The 26,293-nt window shown below is 43.9% G+C and overlaps 2 protein-coding genes across 4 annotated transcripts; both read left to right on the top strand.

Annotated features, from left to right (window-relative positions):
- Nucleotides 1-3,196: 3,196 nt before the first annotated feature.
- On the top strand, nt 3,197-13,782 carry LOC119302247 (ADP-ribosylation factor GTPase-activating protein AGD3-like). The gene is made up of 19 exons (XM_037579287.1): nt 3,197-3,615; nt 4,633-4,709; nt 4,832-4,932; nt 5,757-5,827; nt 5,916-5,978; nt 6,066-6,110; nt 6,634-6,699; nt 6,779-6,826; nt 6,912-7,007; nt 7,092-7,133; nt 9,475-9,690; nt 9,791-9,922; nt 10,030-10,251; nt 10,391-10,477; nt 10,556-10,894; nt 11,282-11,424; nt 11,516-11,612; nt 12,646-13,136; nt 13,244-13,782. Exons 1-19 carry the CDS (start codon nt 3,571-3,573, stop codon nt 13,356-13,358), a joined length of 2,496 nt encoding a protein of 831 aa, XP_037435184.1. The 5' UTR covers nt 3,197-3,570; the 3' UTR covers nt 13,359-13,782.
- Nucleotides 13,783-23,875: 10,093 nt separating this feature from the next.
- On the top strand, nt 23,876-26,040 carry LOC119302246 (transcription factor bHLH137-like). 3 transcript variants are annotated; one of them, XM_037579286.1, is made up of 8 exons: nt 23,876-24,225; nt 24,341-24,481; nt 24,598-24,663; nt 24,775-24,843; nt 24,944-25,030; nt 25,155-25,295; nt 25,421-25,562; nt 25,731-26,040. In XM_037579286.1, exons 1-7 carry the CDS (start codon nt 24,001-24,003, stop codon nt 25,529-25,531), a joined length of 840 nt encoding a protein of 279 aa, XP_037435183.1. In that variant the 5' UTR covers nt 23,876-24,000; the 3' UTR covers nt 25,532-25,562; nt 25,731-26,040. The 3 variants fall into 3 exon arrangements, with proteins under 3 accessions (XP_037435183.1, XP_037435182.1, XP_037435181.1); XM_037579285.1 differs by having other exon boundaries at nt 23,877-24,225; nt 25,152-25,295; nt 25,728-26,040; XM_037579284.1 differs by having other exon boundaries at nt 23,880-24,225; nt 25,152-25,295.
- Nucleotides 26,041-26,293: the final 253 nt, after the last annotated feature.

The following is a 26,293-nucleotide window of genomic DNA, read 5'->3' as shown; positions in this document are numbered from 1 at the left end:
CCATGAAGGAGTAATCCAACCTATTCAACTATATCTTACGCCCACAAAGGACTAACATCACTAAGGTAAATCTTCACAAAGTAGGCGATCTCTAGTCCGTTCAAACTTCTTGGCTTCTTCACAAACTTGAAGACTCCCAAGCACACCTAGTTGATCTAGGATGCGTGCACCCTCCAAAAGTGGCAAGATATAGCCTGCTCGGCAATGAATCCCTTGCTCTTGAGCTTCAAAAGATAATCTTCTCAGCACGCAAACTATCTCAAGATTTGTGTATGGACTTGGAGTCACGCTGGGCATAAAATCTGATACCCGATTCTCGAATTCGAAAAACCTGAACACTATATCGGGTAGCAGTTTCAAAAATCGAAATTTTATTCAAGAAATTCGTGTTTGTATCAAATGTACCCGAACAACCTGAATTATCAGAATTAAGCAAGAATCCCATTAAAAAACTCTCTGGAAGGCCCAAACGGCCACAACTGACCCAAAATCCACCAACCTAGTTTCCTGGGTTTCAACCCTATTGCCCTGATCCCCGCTCACAACCGCCACAACCCACTGACACACCAACACCCCTATGCTTCCCGACTGCTTGGCCCCCCTCTACCACCCGTCGCTCGTTGCAACTATGACACACTGGCACCACCTGCAGCACTGCAACGCAAGGGTTGGAAGGAGGTTGATTCTCTTGATGCATGGAGGCTGGCGGGTTAGAAGGATAGTCCATCAATGAGGAGGCCTAGGGATGGTGGTTTGATTTTGCGAGTGAAAGAAATCACAAACACGAGCACAAGTGATGCCTCCCAGCTTTGAACTGAAAAGGTCCACAAAATCAAAACTAAACGTGTCCTCTAGAACTCCTGACCAAACACCAAGTCAACATTGAATCACAGAACCCTCTTTCTACCCATCACTACCCTCAAATGGAACTGGAAAGCAAAAAAAGACATACCAATCCTTACCACTGGCGAGATGAAGGAGCGGCGCACAACCAACCCACCATCGGACGGAGCGCCAAATCCTCCCCTACTCTTTTCTTTCCTGGCACTAGCATACAAGTGCTGCTGATGAAAGTTGGCAGGAAAGTGCTAACTGACCTTACCTTATTTCTAGGAGAAAGTGAAGGCTCATTGACGATGTAAGATATAAAGAATGAGGAGTCGATGCTTTGAGCTAGGGCTTTGGTTTCCTTCATAGCCAATTCCAATTCCCAATCATTTGCTGATGTGCGGACCCTGGGAATTTAGCTCCAAATCAAAGATGACTTTGCTTTGCTGCATTTCTTGGGTCGGGGCTTTACTTGATTTTGGAGAAAGAAAGGCCATATAGAATCCTATCTGCTTTGAGCGCCCCTATCCTATATTCTCCCCAACTATAATATGGAGAAAGACATGCTCGATATGAATTGGGACAAATAAGAAAGTCAAAAGAAGGAGGTAGGTCCATGGTTTCAAGTTGGGTAGTGAGTTGTTACTAAGGGGAGTCGGCAAAAACCTTTACTTGTTTGATTTCCTCCCAGAAAAAGGAGGGGCACAGATGATGTGGTTGGAGCCAAGAAATATGCCATTCAATTAGGCACCGGGCGGCAAAGTTGAGAACAACAAAAATTCTTCCTTTTTGAAGGGATTGCAGGTCTTCTTAATCGTCTATTCGACACAAAAGCCTTTTACTTGTGCCGATTCTTCTTGTATGAAAAGAATAAAAGTTTGTTTTTCTTTCGTGCTTCTCCTAGCGCAGGCAGTAGTTTGTTAGCATGTTTACCTTCCTAGTAAGGTCTGCTCATTTCATTCATTCTCATTCAAATATACTTCTAAGGCATGTGGATACAAAAATCCTTAACATAACAGAGCCCAAACAATAGGGCCCACTATCAATCTTACTTTTCGTGAATAAAAGTTTGAATTGAATAAACAATCCTACTTTCATTCCAATCATTAAACAAGGGAAAAAGATCAAGGAATAAAACCTTCAAAGAAAACTAGTAACCAAATCCCTTGCGTTTGTTGAGCAAAAAAGAACAGTTCAACGAGAAGAATATATGAAGAGATTGGAATGTTTCAATCCCGGCTAAATATATAAGTGAAGAATGCACGTGAAGTATTAAAGGTACATTCGACCATGCCTCAACAATTTGGACAGAAAATGTAGTTGTTAGGTTAGGTTGGGATCCTGGGTAAAAACTGATGATATTTAATTTAGTAGATAAATTAACGCCTTAGATAGCGAGCAAATCAATGTATACCATAGAAACTGGATTATTATGGGCCATATTTGGCCTAATTTAGTTCATGCCACGACAATCTATATGGAAAGGGAAGTTTTTTTTTTGATGTTTTCCTGTTTAGAATAAATAAAAACAAAGATAAATGTGATGAGCATGAATAAATGGTCATGTAGACCTTCTGTTTCACTAGAATTCATTGATTGCCCCGTCCTCATTTCCTGCCCTCTCTACTCGGGAATAATCCTTTCTTAACTCGTACATAAGTTTCAGGCATCGACAAGAGAGTTAGCAATCTCAATTCCTCCGATGCACTGGGCCCATGGGAAGCCCTCACACCGATTCACCAATTTGTAGTCGTGCCTGCGACAAAAACAAAGCACATTCCTGCTCCGTGCCTTTCCCGCCCGCCAACCCTCTCCCCCCTCCCCCGAGCCGAGCAGCTCCACAGAGGCGACATACGCAGCCGAGAAGGCCTCAAAACCCCTATCAAAGGGACTCATCAGGACGAGGACCCAGTGAAAATCATGGACATGATATACAAAACTGAAGACCTAAATCCATTCCGAGAGCGCCAAACTTAAGAATTATTTTAAAGGTTATCGAGTGGTGTATATCGACCTTGGCTTAGCATGTGGACAAATCAGTCCATAGCACAAACACGATCATAGAACTAGCGGCAATTTTCATTTAAAAAATGCGTTGTGTATGCCCCGGTCAAAGACATGTAACCGGCCCATCATTACGCTCACCGGCGGGTGACCGCCTCCTCCGAGCCCAAACCGCCACCCCACGGCCCCGTGCACCGCGTCCACCAGCGCCCCCCTCACCGCCACCGGCCCCCCCGCGCCCCCGTACGCGAGGCCCACCACGCACGATTAGCTTCCTAATCCCCCACTCCCCTTAATTAACCCGAGAAATTAGTAAAATCGAACCAAAAGGGAGGGGCGCCGTTATTTTTCTCGCCGTCCCCCCGACCCTCTTTTCTCTTTACACCCCTCTCTGCGCCTGTCCCCTCGCCATTCCATTCCATTCCTCCGCCCCCACCGCCATTTCGCCGATTCCGGCCGCCGCCTAGGGTTTCTCGCCGGCCCTCGTCGGTCCCCTCCCGTGGCGCGTCCTGCTGCTCCCTCCGGCGGCACGCGGCGTCCGGAGCAGGAGGCGGAGGAGGAGGAGGAGCAGGAGGAGGGAGGGCTGTGAGGCCGAGCTGGCGGCGGCGGAGGCGGAGTGGGCTGTCGGCGGGCGAGAGTTCGTGCGGGCGGAGGCTGCGGAGCGGGGGTTTATGAGGTGGTAGGAGGGCCGTGCGGTTGCGCTGTTGGAGCGGCGGCGGCGGCTTATAGGTGGCAGACATGTATTTCACTCGGCTCGATGACTCGCCCATGTTCAGGAAGCAGGTGAGCCACCTTACTCCTCGGATCTCGATTTCAGGCCATTGGGGAACCCCGCTTGGTGGCTGGGAAGGGCCGGGGGTGACTAGTTAGTGGGGAGCGACGAAAGCTTGCAGTTTCTGGTCTAGTGCTCGCCGCTGGTGGCTCCTGGATTGGGCTCCCTGTGATGGATTGGATCTGTCCTTGTTTTTGCGGCTGCACCGATGGGAATGGGTGGAGCAAGTCTGACCCCTCTCGCCGTAGCTCCCCCTTCGCATCGAACCGTTCGAGATTGAAGCAGCTCTGTCTGTCTGTCTGGCTCTGTCTGTGGTAGCGATGTGCAGGTTTCTTGTCTGTTTATTTTGTTGTTTGATTGATTGATTGGCCTCACTGCTATATTTTTAAACATGTTATGATCTTAGCATGTGAGTAAAGGTTCCACCTGAGTTCCTAAGGACAATCGTATGGTATTCTCAGTCCATCCTGTTAGATGTTGGTTTTCTTTTGCCATGCGTGTGCGTTGATTGGTCAAAGTTTGTTTCGATGCAAATGAGACAGCAATGCTTGCTTGTCTATGCAAGAATTTGGTTCGAATTACTGGTGTAGGGTATGTTTGCTATACACGACTGCTGGACTGTTTGATATTGTGTTGGTAGGATTGGTTGGTTCAGAGTTTTGGCTATTGGCCAAGCAACTCGACAGGCTTTATCTATGCAATTGTATGAGTAATAAAGTAATTATTATACACAACAGTGTCACATCCTTTCAGAGTTTTGGCTATTCACCAAGCAACTCGACAGGCTTTATCTATGCAATTGTATGAATACTAATTTTATAATTATAAACAACTCAGCAAAAGGATGAGCTTTTGATGTGATACATGTGCTTTTATTACTAAAAAAAACATTTTTTGTGTGCTCCGCTGATTACAAATTGCTTTGCACCTAGGCTTTTAATGGTTCTTTCTGGGTTTATACCAAAAGGGTCAACAGATTTTGTTTGATTGACGAACACTGTTTAAATTGTCTTTCCTTCAATAAATAGATGCAATCACTTGAAGAAGGTGCTGACTTGCTGAGAGAGAGATGCTTGAAGTATCACAAAGGTTGCCGTAAATACACGTAAGTGACCATTGCCATCTCATTTGAGTGGCATACGCCCCTTTATCCTCCCTATTTTATGCTTGCGTGCTGCAATGTGCTATCTAGGATTGAACTTGTTTACATTTGCCCTTTTATTTCAGTGAAGGGCTAGGCGAAGCATATGATGGAGATATTGCGTTTGCAAGTTCACTAGAAGCATTTGGAGGTGGTCACAATGATCCAATCAGTGTTGCCTTTGGAGGTTAGCAATATAGTTCTCATTCAAGTATATTTATGTACTGTTATAGTCACATTCACTCACTTCAATTTGAGCATTATTTTGTTTTCATGCTTGTTAAAACTGGATACTTCCTCCGGCTCTCGTTTAGGTGTTGTTTTAGGTAGGATTCTGATACCAAGACGAGTTCATTAAAATTGCTTGTTTGCCATTGTACCCAAACTAATTCAATTGAGACGGATTTATACCACCAAAAAATTTTCTAGGCTGTTTTGTAGGTAGTCAATTATATATATGAACTTATCAATAGATTGCAGGGTTCAAGTACTAGATCTCGATTTCAGCTAGACTGTTCATTTTACTTTTTCCTTGCTGCAACATCAGTTTGCATGGCGTCCATTTTTTTAAAGTCATTTACCTTGTCGGTTTGTTGTCGTTTATCTGCTTGTTGGTTGTTGGATGCGCACATAGTGCCAGAGCAGTAGGAGGAGAAATACAATACTACTACCATCTCTAGTAAACCACTAGCTCTAGTATGCCAGGGGTCAAGAATGCATTTTTAAGCAAGGAGTTCAAGGAAACTAAGGATGCACGCATGCATGCAAGTCTGTTAACTTTAGGGTTAAATGCTGCCATGTGACGCCTGAAATTCCTGAATGATAACCTTCTCATGGCCACTGTGTAAAAACCCCAGTAACAGCTAACTGAGAACTGAAGAGCGCTTTTGTCAATGAAAATGACAAGACATCATAACTTTCATTAGGTTTCATCGGCGCTGTAGTGTTTTTTCTTGTTGGTTTCCTAATTGGCCAGTTATGTATAAATTATGACATGTACCTCTGGTCCAGGACCTGTGATGACCAAATTTACAATTGCCTTGAGAGAAATTGGAACATACAAGGAAGTTTTGCGATCCCAGGTAGACATTTGTATGTACATATATTGCACGCGCATCCTTTTACACTTCAGGTTTAGGTGGTCTAACTTCTTGCATACTGTTCTGATAGGTTGAACATATGCTAAATGACAAGCTGCTGCAGTTTGTGGACATGGATTTGCATGATGTGAAGGTATTTGTGCAATTTTCTTCTAACATCTTATTTGTAAATTTCACATTGGGTTTGGACCTGCCATTAAATTTGATAACTTCTGATCAGGATGCCCGAAAGCGTTTTGACAAGGCTAGCCTTCTGTACGACCAGGTAATGCTGTTTTGAGCTCATTTCAAAGTTACAATATTAAATATGTCTTCAAGGTGATTCTGAAGCTCGTATCATATGGGTTCAATCTTGTGGCAGCAATAACAAAGTTCAATATATTGGCTTACTGTGAACAAAATGATAGAGCTATATATTCTCCCATTTTTGTTTTGGTGTTTGTTTACTCTGTTCCCGTCAACCTGCCAATATGATAGCCAACTTTCACTATAATCAGAAGGATTCTGTTTGCTATAATGTGTAGATGCTATTTCTGTGTTATTTTTCTGTCTACTGACTCTTAGTTGCTAAAATAGTGACCCATGGTAAAAATTAATCTAGGATAAGCAGAATCTGCCTTTTGCTGCATGGGAATAATTTTACTGCACCGTGACACCAATATGATAGCTTTATTCCATTTCTTCTGTTGATCGGCATGCTATCATTTGCGGTTGCTGATTTATTTTTTGACAAAAGTCGAGTTTATTTTTAAAAAGGGTCTTGCTGTCTGATTTGTCTTCTCACCCAGGCTCGTGAGAGGTATTTATCCTTGAAGAAAGGAACAAGGACAGACATAGCAACTGCAGTTGAGGATGTAAGTTCCTTTCCTTTATTTGACATTATCGAACTTCTGTTAGAAGCCATGATCACTAACTTGCTTGTGACGTTACCAGGAGCTCCACAGCGCCAGATCTTCATTTGAGCAAGCTCGTTTCAACCTGGTAGGTCTAATGCTTCCCTGTATATTCACTGTTCTGTTTTCTGTAATTATATATTTGACATGCCTTTTGTTTGTCTTATCTACAGGTGACTGCGCTTTCAAACATTGAGGCTAAGAAAAGATTTGAATTTTTGGAGGCTGTTAGTGGGACAATGGATGCACATCTTCGTTATTTCAAACAAGTATTGGCTTGTCATCATTTGCATTCTGATATTTCTTGGTTATGCACAAATGATATTCAAACTACATCTGCTATTTTTTTTCAGGGATATGAATTACTCCATCAGATGGAACCGTATATCAATCAAGTAACTATTTAACCGTGACTTTCTATTTTTCATTTTTTTTGTGGTGCTACATGTGAATGTTCCGTGCTAGTCTATGTAGTTGAAGTAATACATATGTACTAGTTAGTGGATATGCAAAAAATCTCTTCCACCGATGTGCCATTTGTTATAAACTTATAATCTTGCATGTTATCTGCACATTCAACAACAACAACAACAAAGCCTTTTACTCCCAAACAAGTTGGGGTAAGCTACAAACCCATAAGACCTCGAAACCAATTCAGGGTTCTGGCATGTGAACAGCTAGCTTCCATGCACCCCTGTCCATGGCCTACTTCTTTGGTGATATTCCAGTCCTTCAGATCTCTCTTAACGGACTTCTCCCATGTCAAGTTTGGTCTACCCTGACCTCTCTTGACATTGCCCGCATGCCTTAACTGTCCGCTATGCAATGGCGCTTCTCGAGGCCTGCGATGTATATGCCCAAACCATCTCAAACGATGTTGGACAAGCTTCTCTTCAACCATTGCTACCCCAGTTCTTCTATCACGTATATCCTCATACCGGACCCGATCCTTTCTTGTGTGGCCACATATCCATCTCAACATGCACATCTCTGCTATACCTTATTGTTGGACATGTCACCTTTCAGGTGGCCAACATTCAACGCCATACACCATCGTACGTCGAATTGCTGTCCTATATAACCTGCCTTTTAGCTTTTGTGGCATTCTCTTGTCACAAAGGATGCCAGAAGCTTGGCACCACTTCATCCATCCAATTTTGATTTGATGTCTCACATCTTCATCACCATCCTTCTGCAACATTGACCCCAAATATCAGAAGGTGTCCTTCTGAGGTACCACTTGCCCACCGAGGCTAACCTCCTCCTCGTGCCTAATAGTACTGAAACCACACCTCATGTACTCAATTTTAGTTCTATATAAGCCTAAAACCTTTTGATTCCAAAAAGTTTGTCTCCACAGCTCTAACTTTCTATTAACCCTTGTCCAACTACGTCGACTAGCACCACATCATCATCCGCAAAGAGCATACACCATGGGATATCTCCTTGTATATCCCTGACCTCATCCATCACCAAAGCAAAAAGATAAGGGCTCAAAGCTGACCCTTGGTGTGGTCCTATTTTATTGGAAAGTCATCAGTGTCGCTATCATTTGTTCAAACACTTGTCACAACATTATCGTACATGTCCCTGTTGAGGGTAATGTACTTTGTGTTTCTCCAAGGCCCAACACATGACATTCCGTGTTATCTTATCGTAGGCCTTCTTCAAGTCAATGAACACCATATGCATGCCCTTTTGCTCCCTGTATCTTTCCATAGCTGTCGTACCAAGAAAATTGCTTCCATGGTCGACCTCCCAGGCATGAAACCAAACTGATTTTTGGTCACGCTTGTCATTCTTCTTAACCCATGCTCAATGTCTCTCCAATAGCTTCATTGTATGGCTCATCAACTTAATTCCATGGTAGTTAGTACAACTTGGAACGCCTCCTTTGTTCTTGAAGATTGGTACTAATTTACTCCGCATCCATTATTCGGGCATCTTGTTTGCCCAAAAAATGAGGTTGAAAAGCTTAGGCCCTGTTTGTTTCGGATTCTGGGAGTAGATTCAGCTTTGCCAGTGAAGCCAAATCTGGAATCTGAAACAAACAGCTATTTGGAATCAGCTTTGCCAGTGAAGCTGAATCTGGTTTTGGTCCATTTTTAGTGCAATTTCCTGAAGCACCTCAAAGTGTACTTCGGTGGCGAAGCTGATTCTGCGAATCAGCTTCGCCACTGAAGCGAATCCATAGGTGATTAAAATCCAAGCGAAGCTGAAACAAACAGGGCCTTAGTTAGCCATACTATCGCTGTCTCCGAGGCCCCTCCGCACCTTGATGGGGATACAATCAGGGCCCATCGCCTTGCCTCATATCATCCTTTATAGAGCCTCCCTGACCTCAGACTCCTGGATTCGTCGCACAAAACGCCTTCAAGAAATTGACCTCTTATGACCTTCAACCCCTGCAATTACGCGTTAGATGCTCTGGTTTCAAATATTTATTGCAAAAATGTTGTGTCATTTGGTCATGGCAATTGCAGTGAAAATCACCTCCAAGATTAGGTGTCAGATAGTCCGGTACCAGTTGCTTCATTTCTAAATTAATTTGTCATTTAATTGTGCAAATTGCACAGTGGAAACCACCTGCTGAGACCATTTTTTAATGATTCAATGAAGTACAGTGCAACGTTTGGTTACTGAATCCACCAATTCTTCGCATAGCTGCCTGTGCCTGCTTGCTTTTTCCTGGTAACAAATGTTTGTTTTAACACACCATGGATTCTCCTTTTGCAGGTTCTTGCTTATGCACAGCAATCAAGAGAAAGGTCCAACTACGAGCAAGCTGCTCTTGTAGAGAGGATGCAAGAGTTCAAAAGGCAGATTGACCGGGAAAGTCGGTGGTCGCCAAACGGGATGACTGATTCCCCTAATGGTGATGGAATACAAGCAATTGGTCGAAGTTCACATAAGATGATTGAAGCCGTCATGCAATCAGCTTCAAAGGGAAAGGTAGCACATTCTGGTTGACTTGAAATTTGGATTCATGCTTGTAGGAAGGTGTTCATTCAGTAAATGCATGTGATGTTCAAAAGTGTGTACTTATGTTCAGGTTCAGACTATTCGGCAAGGCTATCTCTCAAAGCGTTCTTCAAATTTGAGAGGCGACTGGAAAAGGAGGTTCTTTGTCCTTGATAATCGAGGAATGTTGTATTATTACCGCAAGCAAAATAGTAGACCATCCGTAAGTTCCCGTAACACGTACTCAATTTGGCATGATATTATAGAAATGCTTTGGGTTTGTTTCAGTTCACACCATTCCGTTAATTTTTCCTGTTTTTGATTTTACAGAGTGGTTATTCTAACCAACGAAGTAGCACTCCCACTGAGCATGGCTCTGGGCTGCTTAGCAGATGGTTCTCATCTCATTACCATGGCGGCGTGCATGATGAGAAATCTGTAGCACGACATACAGTAAACCTGCTAACATCAACCATTAAAGTTGACGCAGATCAATCAGATCTAAGGTTCTGTTTCAGAATAATTTCGCCCACAAAAAACTACACACTGCAGGTATTCAGCCTAACCAGAAACCTGTTGTCTGTATTTGTCATTTAGGCCAGCAAAGAAAGGAATGACACTATCGAGTTTTTAATAGATGCCAAGTTGCTTGTTGTCTATTTAGTAGTGACATGCACCTATTCTTGGGCAGGCAGAGAGTGCGATGGATCAGATGGATTGGATTGAAAAGATCACTGGTGTCATTGCTTCTTTGTTAAGCTCCCAATCCCCTGAGCGGGTTAGTGCTGAATGACTTTTGTGCAATTATTTACATATCCAGATTTGATTTTCTTAACACTAATACAATTTGTTCCAGCGTCTACTGCTGAGCCCTAAGGGCAGTGGCCATCATCGAACAAACAGCGAAAGTAGTTCTTTCAGTAGCTCAACAGAACTTGACCATTCCATGAGTGAAGATTTTATGATGGAAAAGAACTCAGGAAGTGGGTACTTTGAGCACTCCAGAGTCACACAACATCACCGAACCAGCATGAGACCTGACAAGCCAATTGAATTGCTTAGGAAGGTGGTTGGCAATGATGTTTGTGCTGATTGTGGTGCTGCAGAGCCTGATTGGGCATCCCTAAACCTCGGAGTCCTTGTATGCATAGAATGTTCTGGTGTACACCGAAATCTTGGTGTGCATATATCTAAGGTGAACATCCTTACACATCTAAAATGTATATATATTGTTTGTTTTGTGTTCAGTATATTAAGGCGTAGGAACAATTGAATGATAGTTGTGTCTCCCATTTGTTTTTCATTGCAAACCAGAATCTGAGTTGCAATAACTGCATCTTTGACAGGAAAACTAAGGAATTTTGGGATGCAATGTGTTTACTTCATGCACACAATTTGAAATAGTTTAGTTCTTTCAGACAACATTCACCAACCCATTTTTTTTTTGTGAAATGTCATTTTAGATTTAGTATTATGTAAGTCATAGCATGAATTCATCATTAATGTGATTAGCAGGCTGCGCTTTAATTGTTGAAAGATAAATCAGGATGAACATTACCTAAAGTGTACATTTTATTGGCAGGTAAGGTCTCTGACACTTGATGTCAGGGTGTGGGAGCCATCTGTAATCAATCTCTTCCAGTCTTTAGGCAACACATTTGCCAACACTATCTGGGAAGAAATGTTAATTTCATCAAGCAGTTTTGATCATGGTGATACTTTGAGGTAAATTGATGTTGTTTGCAACTATACAAAAATCTGTGAAGTCCCTATTGTTGTAGTATCATGTTAACTTGCAAGTTGTACTATTTTGTAGAGCTGACGGAATTGAAAACACACCAGATAACTTGGCTGTCAGAAAGCCTAGACAATCGGATCCTATCTCTCTGAAAGAGAAATTTATTCATGCCAAGGTACTTTATGATTTGCCTATTATTTCAGTATATTCTACTTTTGAGCAAACAATTGGTGATCACTAATAAGCAGAATGCAATTTGAATCACGTGTATAATAGTTCACCGAATAGGCCACATTGGGTTTACCGATTACAGAGTGCATAATATTCCCTCCGTTCCCCTATATAGTGCGCCTTTGCTTATGGCGTTTATACCAAGACGTGTGCTGGCCCTTTTATCTGGACTAGAAATGCCCTTTGCTTTTGTCAGACTGTAACGCATGTGGGTGCATGCAACTTCGCTGCAGTGGTCCAGCAGAGGGATATCTTCGTCCGAAGGTGTTAATGCGCACTACATTCCGGAATTTGATCCAAATTGTTATGCGCACTATAATATGGAACTGAGGGAGTAGTTCTTTTAAACAAAAAGAGGGACTATGGATATCTGCAACAGACCACCTCATCTGTATCTAAAAGGCTGCCATTTGATTTTTTTTTTTTGTGTGAGATTGAGAGTGAGAAAATAAATGGAAGGAAACAGTGGTGAAGTCCTCCCCACTTGTGCCAAGAGGTCCTGGGTTCGAACCAGCCTCTCTGCATTGCACTTTGCAGGGGTAAGAGTAGGTTCCTATAATCCCTCCCCAGACCCCACCTTGTGTGGGAGCTTCTATGCACTGGGTCTGTCCTTTTTTTTGTTGTTGTGAGATTGAGAGTGAGAAAATAAATGGAAGGAAACAGTATCTTGCATGAGATACAACCTCCACATGCGAATCAAGATCATTAGATACATCGTAAAGTGTGTTTGGGAATATTTCATTTCTACGATACGTGGTTTTAGGGAAACTGGGGAGTGAAAAAGGTAGAGAACTAGAGAAAATGTTAGGTGAACTTGGTGAGAATGAGATTAAAGTCTCATGTTTTCATTAATTTGTGCCAAGACAACAGTATTAGTCCTATTCATTGTTGATGTTAAAGGTATAAGAGATAATTTCATTTATAATATGCCTAGTGATGTTCAGTTGCTGATGATTATTATTTCTTAAATATTCCAGTATGCTGAGAAAGATTTTGTACGAAAGCATAGTATGGATGAGACTCAGCTAGCACAACAGATGTGGGATCATGTAAGTTCAAACAACAAGATGGAGGTGTACAGTCTGATAGTGCGATCGAACGCGGATGTAAATCTAACTTATGGGCAGACATCATTTAATTCGGCCTTGACTCTTGGAAAAGCGCTTCTCTTACAAGAGCAACCGTCTTCGCCGTCAAATGGTAGTTTTGATCGTGGCACACATGAGAAGATATCTCCCAGGGGTTCTCTTTCTCCTGCGAGCACAAGCGCACGAACAGATGAATTGGATGGCTGCGCTGAGGGCTTATCTTTGCTTCATCTGGCATGCCGTGTCGCGGATATAGGCATGGTTGAGCTACTCTTGCAGTATGGAGCCAGTGTGAATAGTACGGATTCTAGAGGCCGAACACCGCTTCATCACAGCATTTTGAAAGGAAGGCGCGTGCATGCCAAGCTGCTCCTCTCCAGGTATACTGATAATGCTTATAATATAGGAATGTACTTATTTTATAAACTTCACATTTCGGTGCTACCAGTATGCATGGATGCTATAACTCGCTTGAATCTCCATGCAGGGGTGCTGATTCGCAGGCGACAGACTGTGAAGGTAGAACGGCATTGCAGTACGCCATCGACAGCGGAACCATCGACGATGAAGAGATTCTTGTTTTGTTAGAAGACCCCAGGTAGATAGATGATCCAGTAGCTAGACCTTGGGTTGAGCAGAGTACGGGTTGCCGTGCTCTGATCTGATGTGCCTTCTCCTGCTGCTCAACGGGCACAGCTCCAAGCTCGCCTCGCTGATCCGATCAATGACCCCAGCTGGTGTCACAAGAACAGTATTATAGCTAGTGTTCCAGGGAGCCAGGGGACCCCTCCCCTGCCCCCCCACCCCGTTCCAGCGTGAGATACCCCCCTATCCCTATGTATTGTGGTTTTGCCGGGTTTTTGTTTGCAAGCGGATGATGATAGACGACGCTGTAAAAGTTTGTACATGGCGCCGGACCCAGAGTGCCCGGCCCGGCCCGGATCCCGGATCCGATGATGATGACGATGTGTGTATATAGTGATACCCATGTGTGGCATGAATGTGATTTGAGCAGAGCATTGGACATTGGTGGTTTTGGCCCAGGGTGGTTCGGAACAAAACAAGCAAGTTTCTGACCCTGCACATACTCTTCCCGTCCCGAAACCACCACCAGCAGCAGCAGCTGCTACAAGGCCGGTCTGATCATATTTCCCCGAGGCCGAAAGGCTCTACAAGAACTTGAATGCTGGCAGCTCGGCTCACGCCGCTCCTGCTTGTGACGAATTTCCTCTGTTGCCGAGCAGTGCGAGCAGGAGGGGACTCACATATGTGTGTGGCCTACGACTACGCCGCTGACGCATCCAATCATAGCTTTCTACGAAGGCAGCGGCCTTTCGCTGTGCGGCGACAGCGCGTGAGAGGACGCTGTCAAGCTACATGCACGTCCGTGGCCGGCCGGCTGGCCGCTCTGCTAGCTGCGGCCCGGCCCGGCCGGCGCCCTGCCCACGGCTACAGGATTCAGACTGGCGCTCCGGCCGAGACGATCGGCGCAGGAGCCGTCGCGCATCAGCGACAGGGAGCCTGCCACGGGCGCGCAAATGTCAATGCCGGGCAGGAAAGAAACTGCTCGCCGTCGGTGGGCGGCGAGGTTTGGTTTGGTTGGTCACTTGTGCGGCCGTGCCGCGCCTGCGTTGGACATGGTGTCGCCAAGGAAGACGACGACCCAAGTTGCTCTGTCAAAAAAAGGGGTAAGACGGCGACCTTGCCGATGAGGACGAGAGGTGGAATTACCTCGCCGACGACGATGTCGACCTTGCCGACGAGAACGAGGGGAGGAATGTGCTTGCATGGGACATGGGGGCGAGGGTGAGTGAGCACTTGCGCGGTCGTGCATGCCGCGTCTGCATGGAACATGGTGGTGTCACAGAAAAGTCAACAATATTCTAGATAATTCATTGCAGGAATAATATAAAGAAATGTTACAAATAAAGAAAACCTTTAGGAACTTGAATCCCATGCTTTTCCATAACCATGCTAAAATCAATGGACATTTTTTTTCTACTATCTTGAATTTGATGATTTCAAATTCTTACTAACTTTAGAAGGACATTTATGTTTTTCGTGAAGCTTTCTTTTATATGGACAATTTTTTTGATTGCTTTTCAGTTGTGTTGTGTTGTGTTGACTTGGATGCCACATTCGTGGAACTACCACTGTATCGTCATCAAAGAGCGTGCTCCCGCAGAAAAGAAGTCCGGCCGTGGTGGTATCGTCTGTCGACCGTAGAACTCCATGACTCAAGTCTTGAGTAGACGTGTGAACGTGGTGGTGTTGTGAGGAATGTGTGTGCACTCGAAGTTTGAAATAAAAATAAGAGATGAGTTTAAAGCACAACTTCAGTTGTGAAAAATTAGAGAATAGTCAATGACAAAAGAACCACATTATTTTCCGTCTGTAACGAGTCAATAGTTTTCTGTGCAAGCACGGTACGGTGCGTCACGGAAAGATACAAACTGAGATGCGTACCATGGGGCCAAGCTAGCCCTATCATGTGGTTAAACAGTGTTAAGAAATAGTAAAATCTCAGTACGTGGTGTACTGATCGATGATCATCAGCCACGATGCATGCATGCATGGCGAGTACGAGTACATGCTAAGGATTTTCAGTAGCTACTTACCAACAATGAACAGCACGTATATGCATGCAGTGGAGGTACGTCAGGTATATCAGTGACTATACGTGCGTGTGCACGATCAGCAAGATGATGATACACACGCGGTACCTTATATATTCCCGTACAGTACGGTAATAAACGATCGGTGGTGGACCGAGCATGGCAACAGATGCACTATATATTTTGCCATTATACGTGTGATTGAATCGGTAACTGGACGATCCACGAAAGCAGCGACGCATGCATGCATGCACTGATCGATGCACTAACTCCATTATTGCATGCATGCATGCGCCCTACAGACTATATATATAGCCCTCTCGACTGCATGCTAATTTCTGTTTAGCTTGCTTCTTTCACTGTATTCTTCTCGAAAAAAGAAGAAAAACTTCTTCCACTGTAGTACTATGTATGCAACTTGAATTTACAAAGGCTATGTCGCAGTTAGAAATGCTTGGCAAACTCGCGGGCCACTGAAGATTCAAGTATTCAACTGCATGTGCTCGGATCGATCGCTGTCTACGTAGCAGGGCCCGGCACTTGTTGTGTACCAAACAATCAAACCACTGTTGGTCTAAGCTAGCTACACGTAGCTACGTCTCTTCACTTCGTTATCAGGGTCGCCGGGGAGAGGATACATATATAGAGAGGCCGATCGTCAGAATACATGAAATTGCCATGTGTGTGTTTCCAATTTAGCTTTAGCAATATGTAGTTAAATAAGGGACTTAAATGTCTTTTCCTACAACTACAAGAAGAAACTGCTAGATGAAGGAAGGAGGAGAAAAGGCTGATCATAGAGCAAAATGTGTGGTGTAAGGATGCATAGAAAACGGGAGAGGAGTAAACTATATAACATACACTATAAAATAGTAGTAATTCTTGTACTAAATCAGATATGATTAACATGGACCGGAGGGAGTAATTCTTTCTGCTGCGATGAGTCAATTCTCTGTGCAAGCACGGTACGTACGGTGCGTCACGGAAAGACACAAGCTGAGATGTGTACGCACGGATGGCCAGAAGCGCGTACGCTAACATGCTAGCATGGATAGCCATGCTGCCTCGGTACGTACCATAGGCCAGGCTTTCTTGTGGTTAAACAGTGTTGATAAACAGATAAATTTCAGTATCTGCAAGTGGCACATGGTGCATGCATATGCATGCGTGGATACGTATGTCAGTACGGACGAATGAATTTTTTATACTAGCAACGAACACATAGATTGGAACCGACTGTACGTAAGTTGCCTCTATTTCCTGGGGGCGGATTTGTGGCACGCGGGTCACAGGGCACCGAGTCTCTCGCGCGTGTTTTTAGTTTTGGTGTCTGATTTTGAAAATTTTAATATCTTTTGAATGAAAAGTCTAAATTAAGTTCTGTTTTTATATTCATGTTTCTCATGGTGAGAGCTTTCAAATAAGATCCATATTAAATATATTTTTACGAATTTTGATAGTAAATGTTAAGTTTCAAGTGCTGAAACTTGGTACGGGCGAACAATAAAATTATGATTTTTGTGCCTGCGATTGACAAAAACGTCTTAAAATTTTATCCATGAAACTTGGTAAGAGTGAGCGAGAATCACAATTTTCAATTAAAAAATTGTAAGTTTCAACAATTGAAACTTAAAATTTACTGTGCCCTTGTGCGGGATCCAACTACTTCATGAATCGCGAGGCAATCAACCGACCGGGCATGACTTGGAAGGTGCGCGCCCCTGCGAATTTCCGCTATTTCTCTTCTTTTTGGGAAAGTCGAGTTTTTAAGCCGTTTGATCTAAATAAAACGTTTAATGTATTTTCCTAGCTCCAGGCAGGGATATTCTCCATTCTCTTCTCCTTCCTCTAATCCGCCCGATTCGCTGGCCCAAATGTCTGCCACCGCCACACGCTGCCGAAGGCGCTCTCACGCACGTCGCCGCCCCATCCCGGCCATCCTTCTAAACCGCCTATGTCATCAGGCAACTTATTATATGTGACAAATAGGACATAACATTTCGCAAAAAGGAGAGGATATAGCGTAGGTAAATTAGGTACTCCCTTCGTTCTTAAATATAAGTCTTTATAGAGATTTTACTATGGACTACATACATAGCAAAATGAATGAATCTATACTTTAACTACGTCTATATACATTCGTATGTAGTCAACATTGAATCTCTAGAAAGACCTATATTTAGAAACTGAGGGAGTATGTACGTACATACAGTAGTTCATTATGCGCGTCACGTGTGCATGCAGGAGCAAGATGACGATACACGCACAGCACGTACGTACGGTGCGCGAAGCAATTAACCGAGGAGTGAGCGGTCAAAGCACCCAGCTAATTTATACTGTATGAATTTCGCTACTATATACATGTGATAACATTGGTAACTGGACGGTCGATCACCGATGGCACTAGCTAGCCTGCTGCACCAAATTAAGCATGCAGCACCTCATGCATGCACGCAGTGCCCGAGGCGCACAAGCACAACATTATGCATGCATGCACGGCCCCTACAGCCCAATGGCTGCTGCATGCCATGCCTTAATATCTGTTATTCTGTTAGTAACATCTTTCACTGTATGTAGCTTGAATTTACAAAGGCACATAGCTCAAAATCTTCACAAACTTGCAGACAATTAAATATACAACCAAATACAGGGGTACTGTTGAATTTTCATGGGGGTATTTTCCTTTGCGGCTCCATTTATGTGGGCCTAATTTTCAAAACCTGGCTAGCTAGTTAGCCAGATGGTGTATGTAGAGCAAAGTATACATTTATAATAGGAAATGATTTCCTTGAACCGACCGATCTTGTGCGAGCGTCCGCCGCCTTTATGTCCATCGGATAGGCTCTTAATCATACGATCAGCAGCAAACCCTTCGTGTCCACATTCTGCAACCGATCCACTGTTTCAGAAAGAGGTTATGCAACCAGCCCCTTGTTGCAAACCGACCAAGGGCTAGATCCGGCAGCGGCTAGATCCCGCAACACAACCTATGTTGCAAAGAAAACCCTGCAACACATCCATGTTGGAAAAAAAGTTCTGCAACACAACCCATATTTCAAAAAAATCCCACAACACAACTTACGTTGCAGAAAGAACGCAACCATAACCTCTGTTGCGAATGTCTCCTCAACAAGACATCTTTTACAAAGTAGAGGAAGACGTTTGGCTGATTGATTGTGCCAGATCCGACTGCTCACGAGGCAGCAGATCTTTTAAAAAGATCCGCTGGCTGATGCCGTAGTAGTCCCATTTATAATCGGAGAGTATAAGTGTGCTTACATGATACTTTTGCTTATGTGGAGGAGGGGACAAAAAAAGGGGGAAGCCGTGGTTTCTCATGCAAGGGCCAATCTCTACACGTTTTAATAGAAGTACAAAGAGTAAATGAGAGTAAAGGGGAATAGAGAAGGTGAAAATTAACTGACTAATCTAATAGCCAACATTATAGTGAACTATACAATATGACTGGTTAATAATGTAGTAGTCTCTTGATGACATGATAGTGTTATATAGAGTGATGCTGGCTACGTAGCTCAAATTTTAATATCTTTCTTTTTTGACGTGAAAGGCAGATGCTCTGCCCATTTCATATAGATAGGAAAAGGAAAAAATAATGTACAAGATTTTTTTTACAAGCTTTAAAGAAAGCTTAGAGGCAAAAAACAAGGAAAAACGATTTACATCTCACTGCAGAGAACTCTTTGTATCTTTCTAGGGAGCTTAGTATCTTTAGATATACATGTGGTTGTACTTGCTAGGCTGTTAGAGCATCTATAGCCGGGCCTCTCATAACCGTCTCAAACGTCTGGACAGGTCGTCCGGTCAATGACCAGACAATTCTTTTTGACTCAACCGGACCTCTTAAACCGCGGACAAATGTCCAGGCTGACCGGCATCCCACATATCCAGCCCAAATATAGGGTGGATATGGGGCGGCGTGGGCACGTAGGGCCCATCCGTCTGACAGTCCCGACCCATTATCGACCTCACATCTGTCCCATAAATAACCTCAATCCGGGCGCCTCGCTCTCAGCTCTAGTTCACTCTCTCTCGCTTCGTCCTCTCCTCTTCCTTTCCGGTTCCGACCCCATCCACTATGATGTCCAGCTCCGGCAGCGACTCCGGTTCCGAGCTCAACTACGAGGAGGAGATGGACCTCCACTTTGCGTTGGAGCGGTCCAAGGTGGAGACCGATGGCAGCTCCGGATTTGGAGCGTCGCGGCAGCTCCCGCGCCGGCACAGCACAGACGCCGGATATGGACCCTCCCGGCCCGCGTGTAGCGATGCCAGGACAACGCAGTCCGCACCGCCTCGCGCCGTCTCCTTCCTCCGTCGGCCGCTCCTCCACGGGGGCAGTGGTGGGTGCTAGTGTCGGTGACCGAAGCGCAAAGGCCCGACGAGGAAGTGGCGATTCCGCCCAATGTTTATATCATTTTTAGTTGTAGAAGTTTTAAGAACTTGTCCGGTAACGAACAATGATCTTTCGGATGTGGCAAAGTTTGCTAATGTTGGTTTGCAGCCGATCTTGTGTTCCTTTGCAGTCGATTTTTGCTGTTCGTCGTCTGATCATGTAGAGTAGATGAACGTTATGTGTGTAGCATGGATATAAGGCGCCGGATATGAGATATGCGGATATAGAGTGGCAAATATGATATGTGTGAGGTTAGCGCTCGTTGACGCGTCCGAGCAGGTCCGTGTGTGTTTGAGAGGCTGGATTGCCCATCGGCTGTAGATGTTCTTAGCTTGTATACCTATAGGTAGAAGTACTACTGTTGTTTTGGTAGGCAATAAATGTTTTTGCGGCTCCATTCACGTATGACTAATTTTCAAAACCTAGAGAGCTAGCCAGATGGTGGCTGTATACTACTCTACGCAGCAGCAGCAGCATCAACAGCTGCATCTTGACCAGCGAGGCCACTCCCAAAAGAGAGAGGAAAAGACTAGCTAGCTGACTAGACATGCGGGCGCGTACTGTGCGAGATGGATGTGACCATACACGCCATCTTTTCGTGCCCCCGAGAGCTGGAAAGCGGAAAGGGTCGACCCACGCAACGTCTCTACATGCAATAGCACAGCCACAGCCACAGCGCATAGCTCTGCTGCACTTTTGCCGTAGGTAGATGTAGTGCGTGCAGTAGTATAGCCTGGAGCCCTGGGTCTGGGTGTGAGTCTGGACCGTCCAATCGTCCTACCACTCTTATGTCGATCGGCCTCTTCTGGCCACGCACCTGCGTCCATCGGCCGATCCATCACGTTTCCGTTGGGGTTTGCGGTGGAGGAGTACCACCTACGTACTACGTGCATGCATGTACACGTCCCGTCATGCATGTGGGCGCGCGCGCGGGTCAGTAATTGATTTCTACTCCGCGTCTTCCTCGTTTTACATGCCATGCCTGGTTGCACTGCATCTGACAGGTCAAAATGTGCTCATTGGATCGGCCATTTTGTCCTTTTTTTTATTGTCCAGAAGCTTGCTGTAAGAAATGTGCTCTTGTAGTTAATTTTGCTGTACTGGTATTATGATAACACTGCTAGATTTGCACTGTGCTCTCTGTATGAATCGAACACCAGTCTTACAAGAAAATCTCTAAAAGAAAAGAGAAGTGCAATTCAGCCCCTGGGGACCCCTATATCCTCTTCATACCGCACATGTCGATGGTGCGCTGATGTTGCCGCTGTTACAGTTCCGCACCATCATCTTGTTGGACAAGGAAGTAGCATACATGGTAGTGATCGATCTCCGCACGATGTACCGGTGGTGTCGATCCCCAAGGATCCACAACCTAGAGAAGAGGACGGTGTTGGGTCAATTGTTCCTAGATGTCCGCCTAAGTCGCAGAATAACCAACCGCTGTTTCTGCTACCGAAGCACCACTAGCCCAACGAAGACACAACCAACTCCTTCTTTGGAACACCCTCTTTGCACAAAAAAAACTGTTTATTACAAAGAAACACCCTACTGGATCTGCTATTGGTCTTGTCCCTCTAGAAAACAGTTAATGGTAGTAATTATTTTTCACTCATAAAAAGAAAAGGACCATACTCCTTCCAGTTTCCTCTCAAAAGGAAAAGAGAAGTGCCACATTCAAATTTCATTTCCACTTGATCATACGGAAAAAGAGAAGGGCCACATTCGAATTTAATTTCCAGCGAGAGCTCTCCAGGCTCGTGGAGCCAATAGTTGCATATATGAGACATCTGGAATATACTTCTAGGGTTGTTTGGAACTTTGGATGGAGACGGATTTGGTTGGGCAGAGGTCCTCAAGAACCATGCTCACATCCAACAGCAGCTTGCCCGTTGCTCATGCCCGTAACAGACTAGATATCCATGGATATTCATAGAGCAAATACAAACAGTATTTGCAATAATTATTTATACAATTGCAACAACAAAAATAAATCCCTAAATAAAATATAATACATAATATTTATTTAGTCTTGCATTGCACACAAAGTAGTGTTTAATTTTCAAAGGGTTTAGGATCACTTACATGTGGATCCCACATTTTAGCCCGGTACTTATGGAGCAAAATCCATGCCCATTGCCGAGTATCATGGGAAGGTTACTCGGCAAATGTCGGGACACGTGGCAGCATTCAGGGAGCATTGTTTGCCGAGTCATAATAGTTGGCAAAGTCCTATGTCGAGAACCAGGGACACTATACTAGGCATATACTTATACCACATGGCGACTCGTCGTGCCGGCCCGTGTTTGCAAAGCACTGGAGGTAGACACTCGGCAAACCAAGGTGCCATGTGGCATCGCCGTTTTCCATGGGTTGGCCGTCTGACCTTTATATTCCCGAGCACCCTCGTATGACACTCGGCAAAAGCTTTGCCGAGTACCTTGACAATCGACGCTCAGCATACTCCGTGTTGCCGACATGGTATAAGCCGAACAGTCTTTGCTGAGTGTGACACTCGCCAAAGCTGTTACCGAGTCTTTTTTGGCCATCGCCGAGTATTTCTGGTACTCGACCAACAAGGCTTTCCCTGCAGTGTGCTCAACACATGCGTTTGCTGGTGCCTGCCCACGAAAATACATGGACCAAAAATACCCTCGATACCCCTCTAGTGGTCACGGTATACCCTATAGATAAAATTGATAGCTTTAATGTGCATGGAATCACAAGCTTTTTGTTCACTTTTGATTTATGCAGATAATTCTTCCTTGTTACAGTACAATAGAGGAAAAAAAATCCCTCCCCAAATCGTGCTTGTATTGTTCATCGCACACGTTCCTATTTAGAAATAGCCAATTCACATTTACATTTAAAAAAGTTTACTATTCTTTTCAATTAGTAATTTGACTGAAATACTCCCTTTATATATATTATAATAAAAGAAATAGTTGATTCTCAGCTGACTGATAATTAGCGAAATCGTATACTTAGGACATGTACAATGGTTGATAAATTTGTCTTATCTTATGTCCGCCATGTAATCTAGATAAGGCAATAACAAATAATGTACAATGGATCATTCTTAGTCTTGTCTCCAATAACTAGATATTCCTAAATATGTGGTGACAATTGTTCCTAAGAGATGATCTCTTAATTAAGAGAATGCAAACCTTTTTTTTTATGGTTTCTCTTTGTTTCACCTCGTCCATTATTCTATGTGGCACTTCTAAGATAGCATCATTGTACATGTCCTTAATCCTATTTCATCGAGACAACGGCCCCTCCTGATCAAACGATTCCCAGGAAAGTTCTAGCTGAATTCTGCAAATGCGGGCGAAACCACAAACGGAAAGAAAATTAACACGTGCCCGGCGACTGACATGCATGGAAGCGGTAGTATTCTCACCGAGAAGACTCTTTTGACTACCGTCCGAAAAAATCTGTCACAGCACTTGAGTATTATGTAGTTAATACTCACTGTCATGGGGGTTTCAGGCTTTCAGCTTGCAGTTATTGATGCAGCGACTTTATATGCACAGCACAGTGCACAGGTTATCTTTTAAGATCACTTAATTACCTTTGCAGGTTATGTCTCAGAAGGTAGCTAGATTTAAAGGCAGATGCTTTTCTCTGAGACAAGAGGGTACTAGTACAGTCAATTGACCAAGCTAATGCACCTACTTAAACAAATTAAAATAGTACTCCCTGTATAAAGACATATAAGAGCGTTTAAATCAAAATCTAAAATGTGTAGTATGTAGCCAAAGTAGGAAAAATGTGTTGTGTGCTTCCACACTCAGCTTGGGAGACAGAAAAGAGAAAGGGGCTCCAACCTATCAGATTAAAACACCCCAGCCCCTCCCCCATCCCACAAAAATTTCCTATCAATCAACTAAAATCATATATGATGGGCATCTCCTCCATTATTAATTTCCATCCTACAACAAGAGACATGGGGGCCCTTTCTCAACACTGCCCACACTGCCATCTTCCCCATTAATAGAGATGCAGTGATGATTTGGTCTTATCATGCATCTCTCTCCCACTTCCTCTCTCTCTCTCCCTCTCTACCATTATACCCCTCCCCAACTTTTATATAAACCGGCAGGAGGGACATCAAGGAGCCAAAAACTTGCTGTTGGCTCTTCTCTGAACCCCTCCTCCTTGCCAAGAAAACCTCATCTCCAACACAAGGGTAGCTAGCTAGCTTGTGGCTGTTGGGCAATGGAAGGATTCTCACACCTCCCGCAGCAGATGGAGTATGGCCTCACCAATGCCGGCAGCTTCTTGCTCTGCCATGGCAACCCTGAGGACGCTCCAGCAGCAGCAGCAGCCTCACGGGAGGGCTCATCTGTGGTTCTTGACACCCCTCTTGTGGCCACTGCTTCTGTGGAGAAGAAGAGGAAGCCCAAGGAGGACACTACCAGCCTCAACTCTGCCCACTCCAAGGTACCATATGTATAGCAGATTTATTGAACCTTCTATGTTTGTTCTGAAACACATTCATTTAGCAGTACACATGTTGCTTATGGATAGTATTGTTTGTGACTGAAAAATAATTTAGGAAACCAAGGAGAGTACTAGGAAGAGGGGAGGCAAAAAGCAGGGCAAGGAGATGGATGATGATGAGGAGGAACCAAAGGGGTACATCCATGTGAGGGCAAGGAGAGGGCAGGCAACAGATAGCCACAGCCTTTCAGAGAGGGTACTACTGGTGTTCTTCACTATATTTTCTCTTGTGTGGTTGTAGCTATCTTAGCTTGGTTTTTGGGGCCTATTTTTGTTACTCATATGCTGTGGCATTTTGTTTTCTTGCTTCAGGTGAGGAGGGAGAGGATCAGTGAGAGGATGAGGATGCTGCAGTCCCTGGTCCCTGGCTGTGACAAGGTTGTAAGTTAGTTGACCACTCCTAATTAGAATCACCACTGCACTTGAAATAACTTGTTGTGCGTGGGGTACTAACTTTAGAAGGAAAAATGTGCACTGCTTTGTGTATAGGTCACTGGTAAGGCTCTCATTTTGGATGAGATCATCAACTATGTGCAGTCACTGCAAAACCAAGTTGAGGTACTGAAGTTAGAAAAAAACTATCAATATTTATATAGGGAAAGCACTTAAGCCTTGGAGATGTCTTTAGTTAATTAACAAGTTCTCATTTGCCATTCAGTTCCTGTCCATGAGGATTGCTTCCCTGAGCCCTGTGGTGTATGGTTTTGGCATGGAGAGTGAGGCTGCCTTCAGTGACCAATCACAAGTATGAGTTAATCAATATGCAAGCTCAAATATATATATGATCATTGTGATAGACCATATATTTTTCTCAACCTTTCTTATTAAAAAACTTGCACATTTTGGAAATAACTTTGTTGTTTCAGAAGATTGAAGGCATGTTCCATGACGCAGCTGCATTACCTACTGGTCCTCCCATGAACAGATCATCTAGCCCAGCTCCATATCAGGCCATGATGGACACCGGCACCTCCTCCTCCTCCCCAACCTACTCACTTCAAGGCACCCAGGTTTGGCCACTTTCTCTCTCTAGAGATCTACATGATCGATCATTCAGGACCCAATTCCAAAGCACTGTTCAATGTACATGCCTGCCGTGCTGAATGAGGCTGCCCATGTGTGCATGATTTTCCAGGACAACGGCAGCAGCAGCAGCAGCTACATGATGCAAACAGTAGGTGAGCCGAGGCACGAACTGTTCAATCAAGTGGTGTTCAGTAACTACATGTGCTCCTTCCAGCAGTGAAAGGAAGGACCCTACATTTGACAACGTCTAGGTAAAGTGACATGATTATGCACTTAAGTTTCAGTAAAAGTAGGCATCATACCACTGTGAAATCAAAATTAACCACTAGCACCATGTGGAATGCATACAATAAAAAAAATTACAGTAATTTTTAGTACAGTACTTGATGCTCTCTCTTTTTTGGATTTGTGATTAGCAGGGGAGGAAATAATGCTGGCCAGAGTGGTGACTGAACTGAAGCACCAGATGAGTTTGAGATGTTGGATGATCTAGTGATCCATCCCCTTATCTGGTGGCATGCATGCAGCAGTAGAGATCAGTGAAGTACTAGCAACTAGAGTTATTAATTGATTAGCAGTAGAACCAGAGAGGCTTGTGTTGTACTAGTAGCTAGCATCTTTCCAAGTGATGCCTTGCCATCGCCCGTTGTACTCTACTAGCTTAGACAAAAGATGTTTATGATTGGATCATTTGTTTATATAAAAGAGGGCCATTTCTGCTGTGACAAACGACAATTGACTCTTGGACAAAAACAGTCTCAGTTCATTTCACTTCTGAACATACAGTTTGATCATTTCAGCTCTAATATTTACACCCTTCGGTCCTTTTTACTTCACATATTAGGTTTGTCCGAAGTCAATTTCATTCAACTTTGACCAAATATATATAAAAAATTATAGACATTCACATAACACCACCAATATCATTAGATTCATCTTGAAATATATTTTCATATTATATTTATTAGATGTTATAGATGCT

This window comes from Triticum dicoccoides, chromosome 5A (genome assembly GCF_002162155.2).
Source record: "Triticum dicoccoides isolate Atlit2015 ecotype Zavitan chromosome 5A, WEW_v2.0, whole genome shotgun sequence".
Classification (NCBI taxonomy): domain Eukaryota; kingdom Viridiplantae; phylum Streptophyta; class Magnoliopsida; order Poales; family Poaceae; genus Triticum; species Triticum dicoccoides.
Note: the sequence above shows the minus strand (reverse complement) of the source record. Positions and strands in the feature narration are given on the sequence as shown.